We start from the raw sequence: 17554 nt of genomic DNA, 5'->3' as shown, positions 1-17554 counted from the left end.
TAACTAGGCCGTTCCATAGGGTGAGCCTCGCCATGGCTGCAGAAGGAAGTCCTTGGGTCTTATGCTCTAGGAAGCGGTCATGGAGGGTGGTGAGGACCAGGTCTCTCTCAGGAGACTCCCCCAACTACTACCGTCTCCACTCTTCCCAGAAGTCAAGGCACACAGAGAGCGAGAAGCTGCAGGTGCAGATCCAGGCCTACCTGGACAACGTGTTTGATGTGGGAGGCTTGTTGGAGGATGCAGAGACCAAGAACGTGGCCCTGGAGAAGGTGGAGGAGCTGGAGGAACATGTGTCCCACGTAGGTAGTCCTTTTTTGCTGCCAGAGCTACCATTGAGGAGGGGAGAGGATGGGGCCATCTCAGTTCCAGATTGAGGCCCACGGAAGCCTTGGAACCTGGCATGCTCTGGCCGAGGCCATATTAGGACACACACTGACCTCCAGGACTGGGCGCGAGGTGGCCTCAGGCTTGAGAGAGTCCGATGTGGTCTGTTTCACAGGGTCGCAGACCCTGGGCCCACCGGAGTGACGCAGGGAAGCCACCGGGCCCCGCTGCCTTTGCAGCTCTGGAGGCGGGAGTCGGGCCCAGATCCTGGCAGAGGTTCAGGCTGTGCAAAGTGCCCAGGCTTTAGGCCCGGCTCCAGACCTGTCCTTCCCATCCTGCAGCTCACGGAGAAGCTTCTGGACCTAGAGAATGAGAACATGATGCGTGTGGCAGAGCTAGAGAAGCAGCTGCTGCAGCGGGAGAAGGAACTAGAGAGCGTCAAGGTACCAAGTAATCTGGGGAAGGGAGGCCCCAACAGGTGTTCGGCGCCGGGCCTGGGGAACAGGCCTTGCTTTTCTTTTTCTTTCTTTCTTTCTTTCTTTCTTTCTTTCTTTCTTTCTTTCTCCCTTCTTTCTTTCCTTCCTCTCTCTCTCTTTCTTCCTTTTCTTTCTTTCAGCATTTCTTTTATCAATTTATTTTTATCTCTTTGCTTTTTCATACAGTCAGCTCCATCCTAGTATAAGAAATGCACCTGCAAATCTTAGTTTTTTTGTTTGGCTTTTATTTCTTGAGTCATGTTAAGTCTTTGAAAATCCAGATCTTGGTTCACACTTGAGGCACTCAGATGAGGGTGGGCTGATGATTTCACCCCAATTTTTAGTTGGGGAGGGAAACTGAATCCAGAGTGGGCCAGGCACATGCAGAGGAGGGCAGGAGCAGATGGGGCATCCTCAGGTGCCTCTAGCGTCCAGGCCTCCTCCTACCGGCCCCTCCCCTGCCTAACGGGCAGGCCGGGTAGCTCAGGTGCTGTCCGCCAGGTCTCCTGAGTCGGGAGACCAGGGGCTTGGTATACATCGGCCAGGCCTGCTGAGAGTCTGCAGTACTGTTCCAGGGAGTATGGAGGACACAGAGATGGCTTGGGCAGGGCCTTGTCCACAGGGGGCTGCCAACGGAGTGATCATACAAGGCCAAATGCAGCGGGAGCAGTCGAGGCACAGAGGGCTGAGAGCAGTGTGGCAGGCTAGAGGTAGGCCCGGGACGTGTGCCCCGGAGCAGCCTCCGGCCTGGGCCTTGAGGAACCAGTGAGTCTAAGGCTGGGTCCGAGAGGAAGCACACGGGAGGGTGTCCGCTGGGCCGGCGCTCTGTGGCTCACCTCTCGTTCTGTGCGGTCCAGCCTCCCCGGCCCCCACCTGGGTTCCTGCTGCTCCCTGCCTCTGGGCACCCTCCCAGAGACCCCAGCTGAGAAACCGGGGGTAGGAAGTGTCCCTCTCGGGGGCAACGACTGTTGTGCCTTCCGCTTACCTTTCCTTACTGGCACTGTCTCCCGCTAGGAGACTTACGAGAACACGAGCCACCAGGTACACACGCTGCGGCGGCTCATTAAAGAGAAGGAAGAGGCCTTCCAGCGCCGATGCCACTTGGAGCCTGGGGCGCGGGGCCTGGAGTCAGTGGGCAGCGAGGCCCTGGCCCGGATAGGCCCTGCAGAGCTGAGTGAGGGCATGCTGCCCTCCGACCTGGACCTCCTGGCTCCAGCCCCACCGCCCGAGGAGGCCCTGCCCCTGCCTCCACCGCCAGCTCCTCCCCTGCCCCCGCCCCCACCCCCGTTACCAGGTGAGGAGGACCGTGGCCACCCCGAAACCCCAGTGAGCAGTGCCTCCCTTAGGGGGAAGCCAGGGACGTGAGTGGAAGGATGTGAAGTCAGGTGGGCAAGCGTTGGCGGAGGGCGAGAATCTGAGGGAGGCTCAGGTTACTGGGGAAGGGGTATCTAAGAGCAGACGTGGGTCTGTTTTAAGGGTCCATAAAGGTGCTGCTCCTGATTCCTCTGAGGACGGCCACGGGGAGGGCTTAGACCAGAGCAGGAGACAGTGGGCCAGACGCCAATGAGACCTGCCCCACCAGAGTTAGGGCCCCTGGGAGCCGGAAGGGCAGGGAGTTCACACATCCGCTTTCCCCAAGACGCTTCGTGGACAGGTGGGGTGGCATCAGGGAAGGGATCTCTGAAGAGTCTTTGGGCCCTGGGTCACCGTGGCATTTCTTTTCCCCCAGACAAGTGTCCCCCAGCCCCACCTCTCCCTGGCGCTGCTCCCTCTGTGGTGTTGACAGTAGGCCTGTCCGGTGAGTGCCCCCAGAGCAGGGCTAGTGGGACGGAGGGAGAGTGTCCTTAGCTTCGGCGCCTCACTGATCTTCCTTCCAAATTAGCCATTCGTATCAAGAAACCTATCAAGACCAAGTTCCGGCTGCCTGTCTTCAACTGGACGGCACTGAAACCCAACCAGATCAGCGGCACCGTCTTCAGTGAACTTGACGATGAGAAGATCTTGGAGGTAGTGGGGCCTGGAACCCTTAGGGGTGGGGTTGAGGGCGCGGGGACCGGATCGTGCTTTTAGCCAGATCTCCTGGCCTTGCAAACGCCCTCAGACTCAGGCATCCATGCGCCAGAGCTGAACAGATGCTGGGCATGCTGCCAGGGGTCTTCTAGTAGGACAGGCCACCGCTTTTTCCCTTCTCGTCAACCCCTGCCAGGACCTAGACCTGGACAAGTTTGAGGAACTGTTCAAGACGAAAGCCCAGGGCCCTGCCCTTGACCTCATCTGCTCTAAGAACAAGACAGCGCAAAAGGCCGCCAGCAAGGTGACCCTGTTGGAAGCCAATCGTGCCAAGAACCTAGCCATCACCCTCCGCAAGGCTGGCCGCTCGGCCGAGGAGATCTGCAGGGCCATCCACACGTGAGGCTCCCGCTCACCTCGCCCTGGTCCCAGTCAGTTGGCAACCCGGTTCTCCACCTAGGATCCTGGCCTTCCCTGGATTCGAGGGCATCGACAGAGCTATCTCATACCCCTCAGTCAGCCACTGGTTTGGCCAGAACTTAATGCATCTGTGCTGTGTGCCAGGCACTGTGGGAGGTGCTGGGGATCAGCCCAAACCTTCGCTCGAGTTGCTGCCAGTCTAGGGGGAGCAGTCCGGTAGCTCTGGGTGGTAAGGGCTAAGGTGGTGGAGGTATAGGCAGCTTTGGGGGAACAGAGCAGGCCAGGTAGCTGAGCTGGGTGATCAGGGATAGCTTCCCGGAAGAGGGGAGGTCTCACCTGCGACCTGGCCTGAGGAAGTGTATGAAGTCCACTTCAGTGTCTGGAGGGAGAAGCACGATGATCGGGTATTAAGAGTTCTCCCTAGGGGTAGAGGGAAGACACTGAAGGGCTTTAAGACAAGCTGTGGAATGTTCCCCTAGGATTGTTCCTCATGCTCTGATAGAGAAGGCAATGGGCAGACCCCATCCTCAGTCCTTCTAGAAGCTGGAGAACCAAGGGATGACGGATAACAGCCGATGCAAGACCTGAGGTGGCTCCTTCCCCTACACAGGTTTGACCTGCAGACGCTGCCCGTGGACTTCGTGGAGTGCCTGATGCGCTTCCTGCCCACGGAGGCCGAGGTCAAGCTGCTGCGGCAGTACGAGCGGGAGCGGCAGCCTCTGGACGAGCTGGCGGCCGAGGACCGCTTCATGCTGCTCTTCAGCAAGGTGGAGCGGCTGACCCAGCGCATGGCCGGCATGGCCTTCCTGGGCAACTTCCAGGACAACCTGCAGATGCTCACGCCGGTACGGCCTCGGCCTGCACCTGCTCCCCCGCCCCGCCCGCCCCGTCAGGCTGGCTCCGCCCCATCCCGGCCGGGGCTGAGCGGCTCTGCGTCTTGCCTTCCAGCAACTCAACGCCATCATTGCCGCCTCTGCCTCTGTCAAGTCCTCGCAGAAGCTGAAGCAGATGCTGGAGGTGCGGAGAGGTCGCGGATGCGGGCGCCCGTGGGCCTGGGCCCGGGTGGAGGAAGGAGCCCGCCGGGCCCGGCCTCACCTCCTCCCGTGCGTCTTTTGGCTAGATCATCCTGGCCCTGGGGAACTACATGAACAGCAGCAAGCGAGGGGCTGTGTACGGCTTCAAGCTGCAGAGCCTGGATCTGGTAAGACGGGGGGGCAGCCTGGGGCCGGGAAGCCTGAGTCATGGAGTTCGGCCCTCCCTCACCACCCCCGGCCCCCCTCTCCCAGCTGCTGGACACCAAGTCCACTGACAGGAAGATGACCCTGCTGCATTTCATCGCCTTGACGGTGAAGGAGAAATACCCAGACCTGGCCAACTTCTGGCACGAGCTGCACTTCGTGGAGAAGGCCGCGGCAGGTGAGCGGAGCCTGGCCCGGCGAGCCGGCCCTCGTGGCTAGCCCAGGACAATCCCAGGAAGCTTGGGAGAGGGAACACTTGGGTCCCTTCGTTTCTGGCTTTTGTTATCTCCTTTCTGGCCACTTCAAAGCTTTCCGCTGGGGCCATGCGTAGGGGCCACCGCAGAGGGAGCCTTCCTGCAGCACCGGCCTGCCCCAGCCCTTCCCACCCGGGCGCCGCGGGGTCAGGCAGAGCAGCCACAGTGGCTCTTCACTCCCAACTGCCTCGGGCTGGCCCTGGAGACTTTCTCTGTGATGTACGCGAAGGGCTTAGAAAAACCATAAAGCCCCCACAGCCATAAGGCAGCTGGTATTTCTGCCCCAGGCCGCAGGCAGCTCCATTTTGGAGACCAGCAGTCTCTCTGGCTTGTCTTCTGTGCTACCTTGCATTTGGGGTCATGAGCTCACAGCCCCCATTCCTTTTCCTTACCTCTGTGGGAGCCCCGTTCGCTGGGTGTGTGCTTCTCTGCGTCCCCCGGGTGGCTCGGGTGGCAGGGGCATGAGCAGCTGAGGGAGCCCCTGCGGAGGGGGAGGGCCAAGTTCTGTGCAGCCCTGGGCTGGGAGGTGGGCATGTCGGCCCCCGAGCAGGCCTCAGCCCAGGTTCTGGTAACCACAGTGTCCCTGGAGAACGTGCTGCTAGACGTAAAGGAGCTGGGCCGGGGCATGGAGCTGATTCGGCGGGAATGCGGCATCCATGACAACAGCGTCCTTCGGAACTTCCTCAGCACCAATGAAGGCAAACTGGACAAGCTCCAGCGTGACGCCAAGACGGCCGAGGTGGGCAAAGGGTGGGGGCGGGTGGGAGCAGCCAGGGCCAAGGCACTTGCCCCTCCAGATGGGCTTTATTCTGGTTCTTGGATGAAAGCACTTTTTTTTTTTTAAGATTTATTTGAGAGAGAGAGAGCAAGTGCATGCAGGGAGGGGGCAGAGGGAGAGGGAGAGGGAGTCTTACGTAGACCCCAAGATCACAATCTGAGCTTAACTGTGCCGCCCAGGCGCCCCTGGACCAAAGAACTTTTACCACATGGTTGGCTGGCTGTATGTGGGGGAGAGGGGGCTTTGGGGGTGGCCAGCAGCTGCTTCTGGGGACATAGTCTAAGGAGCTGTGGGAGCCCCAGGTTCTCTTCCATCCCACAGGGGTGCTAATTTGCCCCCTTCGGCCCCAAGCACTGTTTTCTGTGGGCCTCCTGTCCCTGCTGGGGAGCCGGGCTTGTCCTCCTCTGCCAGCCTGACGCCTCCCGCCCACCCCTCCCCAGGAAGCCTATAACGCAGTCGTGCGCTACTTCGGCGAGAGTCCCAAGACCACACCCCCTTCTGTATTCTTCCCAGTATTTGTCCGATTCATTCGTTCTTACAAGGTGAGCAGAAGAGGGGATTTTAAAAAGGAGTCTGGCTGAGAGAAGACTGGTAGGGGGAGGGAGGGCTGGGCTCCAAGTCTGGGCCTTTTCTGTCTCCTCCTCGGAGTCCTGGGAGGGAGCAATGGAAGCTGGCCACAGGCCTCTCAGCTGTGGACTGGTGGGCAGGGTGGGGGCCCAGGCCCTTCCTGTCATTGTTCAGGGCAGGAAGTGCCCCTCCAGAGGGTGGCCACCTGGGGTTGCTGGTCCCACTGCCACCCATTCTCCACCCTCAGTGTCAGCCCCTCCCCTTGCGGCCTGTGTGAGCCTCACCCCCCACCCCCCGCCCGGTCTTAGGAAGCAGAACAAGAGAACGAAGCTAGGAAGAAGCAGGAGGAGGTAATGCGGGAGAAGCAGCTGGCTCAGGAAGCCAAGAAACTGGATGCCAAGGTGGGTGGGACCAAGAGCTGGGGCCTGGAGCAGAGGATTAGGAGGGGGTGGAGAGAGAACTCAGAGATGGAAAACTGGAGCCCAGAGACCACCCAGAGGGTCCGAGGCTGGAGTCCAAAGGGATGGGGAGAGGGGCTTTGGGAGGGGATTCCTAGGTGACGATCGAGGGTGGGCTGCTGTGTGCGATCAAGGGCACCCTCAGACTGCGTCCTGGGGCAGGAACCAGCCCCACGGTAGGTTAGTGAGGACTCCCTTCCCCTTCATTGCTCGGCCCTAGACCCCATCTCAGCGGAACAAGTGGCAACAGCAGGAGCTAATTGCAGAGTTGAGGAGACGCCAGGCCAAGGAGCATCGGCCTGTTTATGAGGGGAAGGATGGTACCATTGAGGACATCATTACAGGTGGGGCCCTTGTCCCTCCCTTGGGCCTGGCCTCTAGGCCCAGCTCCCAAACTCCAACCCTACCCCTTCGGGCCCTCCTCCCACCCCATCCCCAGGAGGCCTGACCACTGTGTCTCTTTCCTGGGCCACAGTGTTGAAGAGTGTCCCTTTCACGGCCCGTACTGCCAAGCGGGGCTCACGCTTCTTCTGCGATGCAGCCCACCATGATGAGTCAAACTGTTAACCCCCAAGGCTGGGGCTCTTGACAGGTACCGGGCACCACAGCTGCCCCCTCTGCATGCCCACCTCACAGGACTCCTGCTGGGCCCACAGGCACCTCCTCCCCTGCATGACTTGGAACCATCCTCTGGCAGCCTCACAGGGATGGGGGTACACCCTTCTCTACTTGCATGCCCCATGCTCTGAGAAGCATGGCTTAGCCCCTTGCATGTGCCTTCAGGGAAGTGGTGTCTCCCACTAATGCTGTCCTGGCTTCTACTAAGACCCAAGGGGTAGGGCGTTTGCAGAGCAGGCAGGACCAGGCCACCACCTCTCGGTGCTGACACTGAGGCTCCATTCCTGGGCCCGGGTATCCTTTGTGACTTGTCCCCCGCCCCCATAAGAGCTCTGGCAGTAGCTTCTGCCCTGGGGCATCGGATGTCCCTTGGCCGGTTTCCTGATACTGTCTCCCTGGGGTCTCTCCCCAGCTTCTGGCTATTGCCGAGTCTACTTCGTCTCTGCCACTGCCCAGTGGCCTCCTGTCACCACCACCTGGTCCTCTGAAAATGCAGAGCCCCAGCAATCTCCCTGACCATCCCCTCTAGCCTCTCTTAAAGCTTCTCCCTCCTTGGCCTCACGATGGGCTCTTCTTTGGCCCTGCCCATGGGGCTGCCCCTCAAGGGGCTATTCCGACAGAGGGTGGGCCTGGCCCAGCCTCCTTGCCTGTTCACAGGCCTTTGTCTTCCCCACAGGCCTCCACCGCCAGCCCATTGTCGTTCGCCACCAAGCCAGGAGTGCTGCCCCGCCCAACGGCCCCCCTCGGGCTCCAGGCCCCCACTAAGACACCCCCCCCCCCGAAGGCAGAAGCACTTCAACTCTCCAACCTGTGGACCTGGAGCCCTGGAATTGGCTGAGGGCGCAGCACAGGGCTATGCTGCTCTCAACCCAGTGTCCACCCCAGCTCTCAAAGCTGCACATGCCTGACGTCACTGGGGGCACTGGGTCTTTTGGGGCCTGGCACTTCCCCGATGCCTCCAGTACTGCACTTTGGCCCCAGGGTCTTCAAATTCATTTCCTGACTGAAAGGTCACCAAGGGTCAGCTCAGAGCTGGGAAAAATCACTTCTAGCTTTAGCCTATGCAGGGGCCCACAGCCCCCTCTATCACTAGGCCAGAGGGATGAGAGGAGAAAGCAAATACCCCTTTTTTCCCCTTCCTTCTCGCAGGTCTATGGTCAGCTATGGTGTGGAAGTATCCAGACTTAGGGGGCCCCAGGACCCTACCAGTCTCAGAACACCTTTTACCAGGAGCAAGGCCCACCTAAGCCTGGTCCCCACCCAGCTGTGCCCTGGTGATAAGGGGAGAGGAGAGATGCCACGCTTACTGCCCTTGGCCCTTTCCACTCTAGGCTGACTCTGTTCTCGTTGGGTGGGCGGAGGGGGAGAGGTTTCCCCTGGACTGCTAGAGAAAGGGTGTGCCATCAGCACCCTCACCTCCTTTCCACAACTAGGGTTTTTTTTTTGGCAGGGGACAGGGGGCATGGCAGTCCTAGCTGACTATTTTCTCAGTCTCCTGCCAGTTTCTCCTCAGCCCCTGGAGGGGAACACAGGGACCCACTTCTTTCTGTACATGGACCACCTCCCTTCTCTTGTGTACATAAATCCCAGACCTCCCTTCTCTCAACAAAGGCTTGAAGCACCAGGCCTGACTCTGTTTCCTCTTTCGGGGGGGGGGTTGTCAGGTGGCCCTTTAGCCTGACCCGAACCATGGGGACAGAAAGGAGGCCACATGGAGCTGCCGTCTGCATGGGGGAGGTGAGCGCAAAAGCCTGGGGAAGGGGAACCGGGCTGGGCGAGCTCCAACCACACAAAGGGAGACTGGCCTGCCACGAGACCCTGGTGCTCTCTGCTGGCCACGCGTGCACCTGCCCAGTCCCCAGCGCGCCCCGCAGGACATGGAGATGATAAAAGAGCCACTGGCCATGTTATAAATATTATTTAAAAAACAAAAACAAAACAAAACAAAACACACATACACTGGGTCCAGGGGCTGAAGGAAGGAGTGGTGGAGCCCGAGGGCCCAGGCAGGCAGGAGCAGGCACTGATGCTAGAGGGTAAGGACCCCGCCTGTCACCAACCTGTCATTCTTCCCTAGAGGCCCCTTCTCACATTTTCTCTACTGGCACCACCTGCTCCGCATGGCATCCCCATCTCCGGTCTGGGGCTGAGGGCGAGGACTGCGCTAGTTGCCTGGGAAGTGGAGGACCCTTGAAGACCACGAGCAACCTGGGCAGGTGCCAGCCGTGGCGTGCCGGGGGTGGGCTTACTTGAGGAAAGGTGGACACAGACCAGACTAAGAAAGGAGTCTAGTGCAGAGAGTGAGGGCGACCTAGGACCCACGGCCTCACACAGACCCGAGGCAGAGCAGCTCGTCGGGTCACTGGTGGTCATCCAGCTGCTGCAGAAGTGTCCGCCGCCGCCTTTCCAGCTCCCCCTCGCTCAGCTCACTTTCCGACGTGTCCCAGCCCGTCTGGTGGAGCAAAGGCACAGCTCACACACAGCCTCCCCCGAGGGCCACGGAGGCCTGGAGAGGGTGCTGACTGGGCTGGGGTCAGGCGCCTGCCTCTCACCTTCTCCTTCTTGATTCCAAAACCCGGGGAGCGGTTAGGGAGTTCTGCCCGCCGGAGCTCCCTGTCCTTGTCCTGTTCTGGTTCTTTCTCATCACTCTCCTTGCCAGCTTTCTCCTCAGGGTCTGTCTCGCTCTCAGGACTGTTCTGTAAGAGCCCAGAGTCCGCCTGCTCAGTTCCTGTGAAGGACAGCCCGGGAGGCGGCTGAAGAGCTCTCTCAACATAGCAGGACCCTGGGTAGAAGTCCCTTCTCTACGCACCGACTTGTGTCTTCTCTTCTTAGTCTTCTTTTTTGGTTTCTTGGCTTTCCGAAGGCCATGATCTGGAGATAGAAAATGCCCAGTAAGTCCCACAGGAGGAGGGAGGGCTCACTGCTTTCTTGGCCGCAGTCCTCGTTCCTTAGACAGGGAGCTAGCTGAGGACGCCTCTGTCCGTGCAGTTTCCCTTCCTTCTCCCAGTTCTCCCCACTGTGATGGGCGCAGACCTCCCGATCCACTCCACCCTCAGGGCGCCGAGGCAACTGCTCCAACTCCCAACTGCTCACCTGATCCAAGGAGAAGGCGAGCGGATGGGGAGCCCCGTCCTCCAAGGGCAGCACCCCCACTTTCAACCGAATCAAGTGAGGAAGAGGGCTCGGAGCCTGACTCCGAGGGGTTCCGCCTTCTCCGCTTGGGGGGTCGGAGAGACGGTGGGGGCAGCTCCTCCTCTTCCGACTCAGAGCCCTGGGCAGACCGGCAGACACATGTCAGCGCACAGGTTCTCTGGCCTCCAGAAGCCCTCAAGTCTGGGAACTGGGGACAGAGAGGAGGATCCAGGGCCAAAGGAAGTTTCAAATCTCACTCCAAGGGGAGGTGACGTAGGGAAAAAAACAAGAAAAGCGGCTCCTATTTCCCCAAGACAATCCAGCCTCCCCCCGACATCCCTTCTGCCCACCAACTCACTGAGGGCGAGTGGGAACGCTTTCGATGGTGCTTCTTGCCCTTTCTGCCGTGTTTTCGGCCTTTGGTGTGGAGGTGCTGGCATTCAGTCTGGTAGGGGCAGAGGGAAGGGTGAGGAAGGCGCCAGGGCTAGCCGAAGGAAGCACCCTGCACCGAAAATCTGGCTTTGCCTCCTCTCAAGCGAGGGAAAGGAGAGCCCCAGGGGTAGGAGGCCACTGGGGTCTCTGCTGAGGCCGACCGGGTGTTCATGAGCCTGGGACGGACGCGCAGGGTCAGAAGCTCTGCCTCACCTCCAGTACCTGCAGGAACTCCCGGAAGAGCCGGATCCGCTCCGACTCCAGGGTGATCTGCTCAAAGGCTGAGTCGCACACAAAGCGCTCACGGACCTTGAACGGGAGAGCACTGCTGATGAGACCAGCCCCGGCAAGGCACGGACACCGCCATGAGCACAGGGCAGGGCTGGGGCAGAGGAAGGAAGGGAGCCGAAGCTGGCCGCGAGCTGTGCTACGACTGGGGCGGGCCCCCAGTGGTGGAGAAGCACCGCTGCCCTCAGGACCGAGGGGGTGGTGTTTGGTGCCAGGCTGCAGCGCTGACCTCTTCCCAGGCAGTGCCCAGCTCCAGGGCAGGCACGGCCTGCCTCAGCATGCTTCGGAAGGCAGCCTCCCTGCGCCGCATCCTTCGCGCCTCCTCCTTCTCCCGCTCTCTCTCCCGCGCCTCTGCTTTCTCCAGCAGCTGAGGACAGAAAGAGGGCAGAGCAGGGTCACCCAGGAGGGGGGGCGCCCAGGCCCCACGCAGGCATACTGCAGGACATGGGAGGCTGGGGGCTGGGCTCCGGCCGCCACCCACTGAACGGAGGCGGGGGTGGGGGTACAGTCACACCCGGGCAGTGAGTGAGAAGGAATGGAACAAGGCACAGGGATGAGTTCGAGAACAGAGCGCTGGCCCCGCCCCGCCCGGCCCCTCACACTGTTGAAGGTCAGCTTGATGTTGCCTGCGTCCAGCGCAGCAGCCCTCTTGTCAAAGCTTATGACGTGGGCGAAGTCCTCAAAGGCTGTGTTCACCTCCACGCAGAAGCCCCGGTCCTGTGGGCACAGCGGCGCATGAAGCAGGGGCCACCACGGGCCGAAGCCTGAAGCCGGCCTCCGGCACAGGCAGGGGTCAGACTACAGGATGCGCTAGAAGTCCCCCAGCCCCCAGAAGAGACCCACTGCACTCCGACGTACTTCTGCTGTCCAAGTCCTCACCACGTGATGACTAAGCCTCCCACGCCTGCCCTTGGTCTGGATGTCACAGGGAGCGGAGGGGGCACCGGATCCCATGGGGAGGGGAGCACGGTGTGCGGTGTGCGTGCGCCCTGTCTGCTGACTGATGCCTGCCTTTCTCACAAGTCATTCTTTGTTCCTTCGGCTTAAGGCTGGGCCCCACATGGGCCCTCCTGCTGCTCAGGAACTTTCCTTGCATTCTGTCAACATCTGTCGGTCCCATCCTTTGGCTTATTTCTTGGGTGCTTACTATGCTGCCAGGTACTGTGCTGAGTGCTTCACACACCTTATCTCTTTTAATCCTCAGTATCGAAATTTAACCATAGGTCCTGGCCTCCTGAGTTTATGTGGAAGGAGAAACCAAGGTTTAGAGAAACTAGAGCACTTGCCCCCGGTCCCACAGCTAACTCTACCCCAGGTCCTTCCAACACTGAAGCCCATAGTTTGCAGCACTACCCCCACACAGATCACTCAGTCCTCAGGGGAATTCCAGGCCATCAGGTGTGCAACTCCAGAACACTATTAAAAATACCTCCCCTTCTCGAAGCACCTGGGCCAGACTCCAAGCTTCTCATCTATGCCTCCCAACACCTCCATGAAGCAGAGGCTTAGGAGAGTTATCTCACTGCGCCCAAGTCGACCCGGTGAAAAGTGGAGCCGCTGGAGTGTGCGTCAGTGGAGGCCCAGGCCCGGTCCCCTCCTCCGCCCACCGCACAGCACTAACTTGTGGCGGCCTTCCACCCACGGCAGAGCGTGCTCTTGTCCATTTCGAGAGCATTTCCTCAACCCACGCTCCAGCCCCTCTCAAACATCCCAGTCTCTCTCAGGGGAGTGAAAGCTTCAATCCCACCTCTCCACTGGCTGCTTCCATCAAGCTCACATCCCTCACTCCTGTCCACCCTGCTCTCACCTTCCTCAAGCTAACAACCTGTGCTGCCTTCCCTTTGGTTCAAAATCTTTAAATGCAGCACACGGAAAACAAATCAACGTTTCGTGAACCTACTATAAGCCAGGCACTTTACAAATATTAGCACTGCCCACAACCATGCACATAAATTATCCCTATTCTACACATGAGGAAACTGAGGCTCAGACGTTGTATGACTTGCAGAGGTCTCAACCAACATACCGCCAGGCGTTACCTGACTCCAAGGTCTGCGCTGCACCCCCTCTACCCTCTTTACAGACACTGCTTTCTAAAAGCGCTCATGTCCTCAGAGACAACTTCCAGGGGCCCCTTCTCGGTCCTCACTTGACTGATCCTTGTACGTGTGCTGCTCCCTTCGACGACCACCGTCTTGTCTCTCTGACCTCTTTTACTGCCTCTCTTGCCTGTGCTTGTTCCCCTGAGAACAGCACTTGGGTCTTTGCAATCTGGACTGTCCCTAGCAACCCCGGCCCCTCCATCCCTCCTGATTTTCAGACCCATAACAGACTGGATGTTTCACGGAAACTTCAAATTCAGTGGACCCCAAGAGAATTCATTCCCTGTGAGCCATCCGTCTCCACTCCCATGGATCTCCCAGGCCCAGATCTTCTGGCCTCCAGCTGTTCCAAGGCTCTCTGCATTATCCCGTGGGGTGAGAGGTGCCCTCACAGTCTGTCTGCCTAGTGGATGGCCACGGGGACTCCTGGGCTCATCGGCCTTCTGTACGCAGGAGCCCCAAAAGGAGAAGAGGTAAGGGAACTCTCTAAAGAAGCTTCTTTCTCAGGAGGTGTGGACAGACAGGACACAGCAAGGACGGGACTCCTACAGGGCCCGTCAGCAGGACCAGCCACTCTGTGGCAAAGATGTAAGCATCCAATGAAATGTAGCTCTCCTGGGATTCGATATTTATACTTTACGCGATCATCCTATTTAAAATATGGTCTTTGCTCTTTTCCTCCCCGCCCCAGGTTACTTTCGAGACTAGTTCCCCAAATGGAATTCCTATTTTCTCCAGCCCTGTTCTGCTGAGTCCTCACTAATGGTACCATCGTCCCACCTCCGCCAACTTCAACCTCCCCCTTCCTTGCCCTCCATGTCACACGCAAAAAATCTATCCACTCGACTTCTGAGTGACTCCACCCTCCTGCTTTTAAACTTCTTTTTTTAACAGCAGAAACATTTTTTTCACAAAAATCTTATGTAGAGCCTCAACATATAAAAGAAAAACTGCTATACTTAAAACTAGAGGAAGGAGCATCAACTGTCCCTCTTTCTTGTCCCAAGGCACCCCTGAGGAAACCCAAGGGGAGGGGGGTCCTCAGAAAAACACAGCTGGAGCACTACAGCTCTCCCTCATCTGCTGTCCCTGCTGCCTCTGCCGAGCTCATTCACCACCCACACCAGCTCCCGCACCGCTAACCGTACCCCAGTCCTGTACTGCTCCGACTTTTCTACCAAAGGGCCCTAACAGCAGGGAGAGAGCCTGCGGGTGAGCCAGAAGAGGACGGCTCAAGCGCCAAATCTGCTCGAATCACCGGCCACTGTGACTTTTCAGTGTCCCGAGGCTTCAAATACTGTCTCTCCCCCACCGATCCCTAAGGACGCAAGCACTCAGTCTGAGAGGCGCTACTCTGCACTCGGACCCCGTGGCTCTTCCAAGACATCCTCCGACCATACCGTTCCCTGGCTGCCCATTACTTACAAGATAAAAACGCAAACTTCTTATGTTAGCATTCAAGGTATTTTACACCTAGGGCTCTCCTTCCAGACTGGGCCGTCGGGTCCCAGCGAAGCAGGAAGCCACAGGACAATAGGGCATGTGTTACCTAATGGTAAGGACTTTTAAAACGTTATGTTTGTATTAAACAGCGAAGTAATACGGTATGAAGATACAACACCTGCGTCTGGAAGCAAAACTCAGGACTTCAGAGAAACGCTGCGTGTGCAGCCACGTTCCTAGCTCTATTCTCAGACCCTTCTGCCCCAGGTGCCAAGTCACTGCCCTTGGTGATCAGGTATGCGTCGGTGGAAAATCCCCCATTTTTCAGATGAGGAAACTGAGGCTCAGAAAGGTTAAACAGTCTGCCGAAGGTCACACAATTAGTAAGCGGTTAAGCTGGACTCGTGTCCCAGGCAGTCTGCCTCTGCACCGCTGTTCCTAACTGCTGCGCGAACTGCCTCCCCAGCGCCTTTGCGTGTTCTTCACTTCCACCAACGAACACGCTTTCTCTTTGTTTTTTCCTTCTGAAACACGAGGCTCTTAGTGCAGCAATCACTCTTCCATCTTTGGTGGACACGGACGTTGAGAACTCTCTCTCCAGTGTAAGACAAGCAAGGTGGCTGCAAGGTGCCACTAAACTCGCTGCCACGCCAGAGTGGTGGCAGGCACGTGAGGTTAAGGATGGCATGCCCCTGAGGCCACTGAATGCCTTGCAAAACCAGCCCGGTGCTGCTAGATAATCCGTATTTTTAAGAGAAGCTGAAGACCTAGATTTTTCTGTACAATCTCCTAATTTAAAAATGTTAGCAACAAAGTTGAACTTTTTCTAAAACGCTGTACAGGCCAGAAGGAACATCTCTGTGCGCTACCAGCTTACGATTAGCTGTGGCCCTTGCTCCTCAAACCTGCCGCGCCTTTCCGACCCCTCGCCTCTGCTCCTGCAATACCCTGTGCCTGGGACGCCGGCCTCCTCCACCTACTCGTTCTTAAAGGTGCAGTGCAAAGAGCAATTCTGGTGATTCTCGTCTCCGATAGCACTTGCCCCCCTCCATAATAAGTGTCACGTTTATCTTCCTCCTAGGCCATGAGCTCCTTATGGCCAGCAACTGCAACTTTCTTATTTCTGTGTCCCCGGTGCGCAGTCAGGGATCTCAGCAGATCTCTGCTGAACAGAGCCACGCTGCTCTGGCCATACAGGACATAATCAGGGAGTCCTGTCCAGAGAGGTGCCCTGCACCCAGTCTGCATCCATCCACAACCCCGGGCCTCCCTCACCTTAAGGATGTCCTTAATGATCTTCTTCTCATCATGGAATCGTGCCTTCAACTCCTCCACATAGAACTTGAACAAGTCCAGAGGGGTGGAGCCTGCGGGGGAGGGAGGGAGGGGGGCCTGGCGGGCGGCAGCTTCCCGAGGCCTGGGGGAGGGGTCGAGGACAGGACGAGGGAGTGGGGTGCAGAGAGGCTGGCGGGACAGGAAGCCAGGCCAGAGAAGGGGAAGCCTGGCTGCCTTACCCGGCTGGCCCAGCATGTTGGCAAAGCGGACATCAGTGCTGACAGCTGGGTACAGCTCCATCCAGGTGGACATAGAGTGCAGCTGCCCTGTCTCGTGCAGCTCGTCCAGGAAGGTCTGAGCAGGGAGAGGCCAGTTATAGGGAGAGTGAGACAGTGAGAGAGGCAGAGCCAGGGACTGGGGAGGAAGAGAGGGGATGGGAGGGAGAGGCCGGGACAATCCAGACTGAGGAAATGCAGGCAACGGAGGCAGAGATGAAGAGCTACAAATGGGGAGGCAGAGAGCAGTGAAAATGGAGAGAATGTAAATACAGAGAGGGACAGACTCAAACATGACGAGGAGCCGGACTAGAAGGCGGAGAAATAGAAACTTGTCTGCAGCATGTCCTTCCTGCGGCTTGCTCTCAGCTTCCCGAAGTGTTAGAGCTAAGGAACCCCCACCACGATCGCCACCACTGCCACCTCCAAGCTGTGGGACACGCTAGCTCTGCCCATCTGGCTCCCCACCAAAGGGAAATGAACTGGGAGCTGCCAGGCTGTGCCTTTAGGGTGCTCCCTGCTGGCAGCTTCTGGGTGGTGCATTCATCTAGTCTCCCGCGAGGAGCACGGCCTCCGGGGGAGGGGACACAGCAGGGGCAGAGCCACAGGTGCAGGGCAGCCTGGTGGAGGAGGCACTGCACGGGACCGGGCAGACACGGCACAGCGGGCCTAGCCGCAAGGAGGCAGGGCATGGGCAAGGGCGGGGTACGGCCCGGGTGGAGCTGAGCGCCTCTCCGGCGGGCAGCAAAGATACCTGGAAGGCCTCCCGGTTCTTGGGCAGCAAAGATACCTGGAAGGCCTCCCGGTTCTTGCGTTGCTGACGCCGCTCCCGAAGGCGGGCCCGCTCCCGCTCCTCCTCCTCCTCCCTCTCCAAAGCTCGGATGTGCTCCTCGAAGCAGATCAGTGCATCTTCCTTGTCCATGTCTAAGCACAGGGAGGAGGCTCAGCACCAGTGGGCCACCCTCGCCGACCCCAGCACCCCCCCATGTTCAAAGGTGCTGCCTCAGTAGGTGCCGGGGTCCCCCACGGTGGGGGCGCAAGGGGAGCAGAGGCCTCTGCGGAAGAGGAGACTGGAATGGTGGTTCTGGAGAAGGGTTCATTAACGTATGAGAACAAAATCAGCAAGTAGGCAGCTCTTGTGAAGTCAGTTACTGGAAGTAATCCTATGAGACCGGTCATCTCGGGATCTGAAGTTTTGTGTTTTATGGAACTGGGAATCAATCAGGCTTTGATGAAAGTTCAGAGGGTCTATTTCTGATACTGCCAACGACTACAGGCCAACAACAGCTCATTGTAACAACATGCGACCAGTTAAGGCCCACGGGCCATGACAATTTAAGACCATATTCATAGGAGTTAGAAAAATCATTCTCTCCCGGCCTTCTGACACCTATCCTAGAGCTCCTTCTCCAAGGACACACAATGGCCGGGTCAACAGTGGACCCCGGAGTGGGGGGGGGGGGG

At 58.5% G+C, this 17554-nt stretch overlaps 2 protein-coding genes across 6 annotated transcripts in view; one reads left to right on the top strand and one right to left on the bottom strand.

Annotated features, from left to right (window-relative positions):
• FMNL3 (formin like 3) overlaps nt 1-8767 on the top strand; it is a 50965-nt gene extending 42198 nt beyond the window's left edge. For 2 of the 3 annotated variants that reach the window (XM_040642420.1, XM_008704558.2), the window contains 15 exons: nt 150-299; nt 666-767; nt 1815-2094; nt 2530-2598; nt 2683-2807; nt 3007-3209; nt 3841-4075; nt 4179-4247; nt 4351-4431; nt 4517-4646; nt 5301-5461; nt 5941-6042; nt 6376-6468; nt 6746-6869; nt 7820-8767. In XM_040642420.1, the coding sequence (XP_040498354.1) occupies nt 150-299; nt 666-767; nt 1815-2094; nt 2530-2598; nt 2683-2807; nt 3007-3209; nt 3841-4075; nt 4179-4247; nt 4351-4431; nt 4517-4646; nt 5301-5461; nt 5941-6042; nt 6376-6468; nt 6746-6869; nt 7820-7908 (2013 nt within the window). In that variant the 3' untranslated portion in view covers nt 7909-8767. Of the gene's footprint in view, nt 1-149; nt 300-665; nt 768-1814; nt 2095-2529; nt 2599-2682; nt 2808-3006; nt 3210-3840; nt 4076-4178; nt 4248-4350; nt 4432-4516; nt 4647-5300; nt 5462-5940; nt 6043-6375; nt 6469-6745; nt 6870-7000; nt 7118-7819 lie in introns of all 3 variants that reach the window. The other variant, XM_040642419.1, reaches the window with a different exon arrangement.
• A 279-nt stretch (nt 8768-9046) lies between these two features.
• Nucleotides 9047-17554, bottom strand: part of PRPF40B (pre-mRNA processing factor 40 homolog B) — a 20245-nt gene continuing 11737 nt past the window's right edge. For 2 of the 3 annotated variants that reach the window (XM_040642417.1, XM_040642418.1), the window contains exons 15-25: nt 16881-17014; nt 16055-16169; nt 15816-15907; nt 11596-11712; nt 11225-11362; nt 10921-11016; nt 10634-10720; nt 10237-10483; nt 9953-10014; nt 9696-9839; nt 9047-9595 (exon numbers count right to left, since the gene is read on the bottom strand). In XM_040642417.1, the coding sequence (XP_040498351.1) occupies nt 9503-9595; nt 9696-9839; nt 9953-10014; nt 10237-10483; nt 10634-10720; nt 10921-11016; nt 11225-11362; nt 11596-11712; nt 15816-15907; nt 16055-16169; nt 16881-17014 (1325 nt within the window). In that variant the 3' untranslated portion in view covers nt 9047-9502. The remainder of the gene's footprint in view (nt 9596-9695; nt 9840-9952; nt 10015-10236; nt 10484-10633; nt 10721-10920; nt 11017-11224; nt 11363-11595; nt 11713-15815; nt 15908-16054; nt 16170-16880; nt 17015-17554) is intronic. The other variant, XM_008704745.2, reaches the window with a different exon arrangement.

This window comes from Ursus maritimus, unplaced genomic scaffold (genome assembly GCF_017311325.1).
Source record: "Ursus maritimus isolate PB19 unplaced genomic scaffold, ASM1731132v1 scaffold_26, whole genome shotgun sequence".
Taxonomy (NCBI): domain Eukaryota; kingdom Metazoa; phylum Chordata; class Mammalia; order Carnivora; family Ursidae; genus Ursus; species Ursus maritimus.
This window is presented reverse-complemented; position numbering and strand designations above follow the sequence as displayed.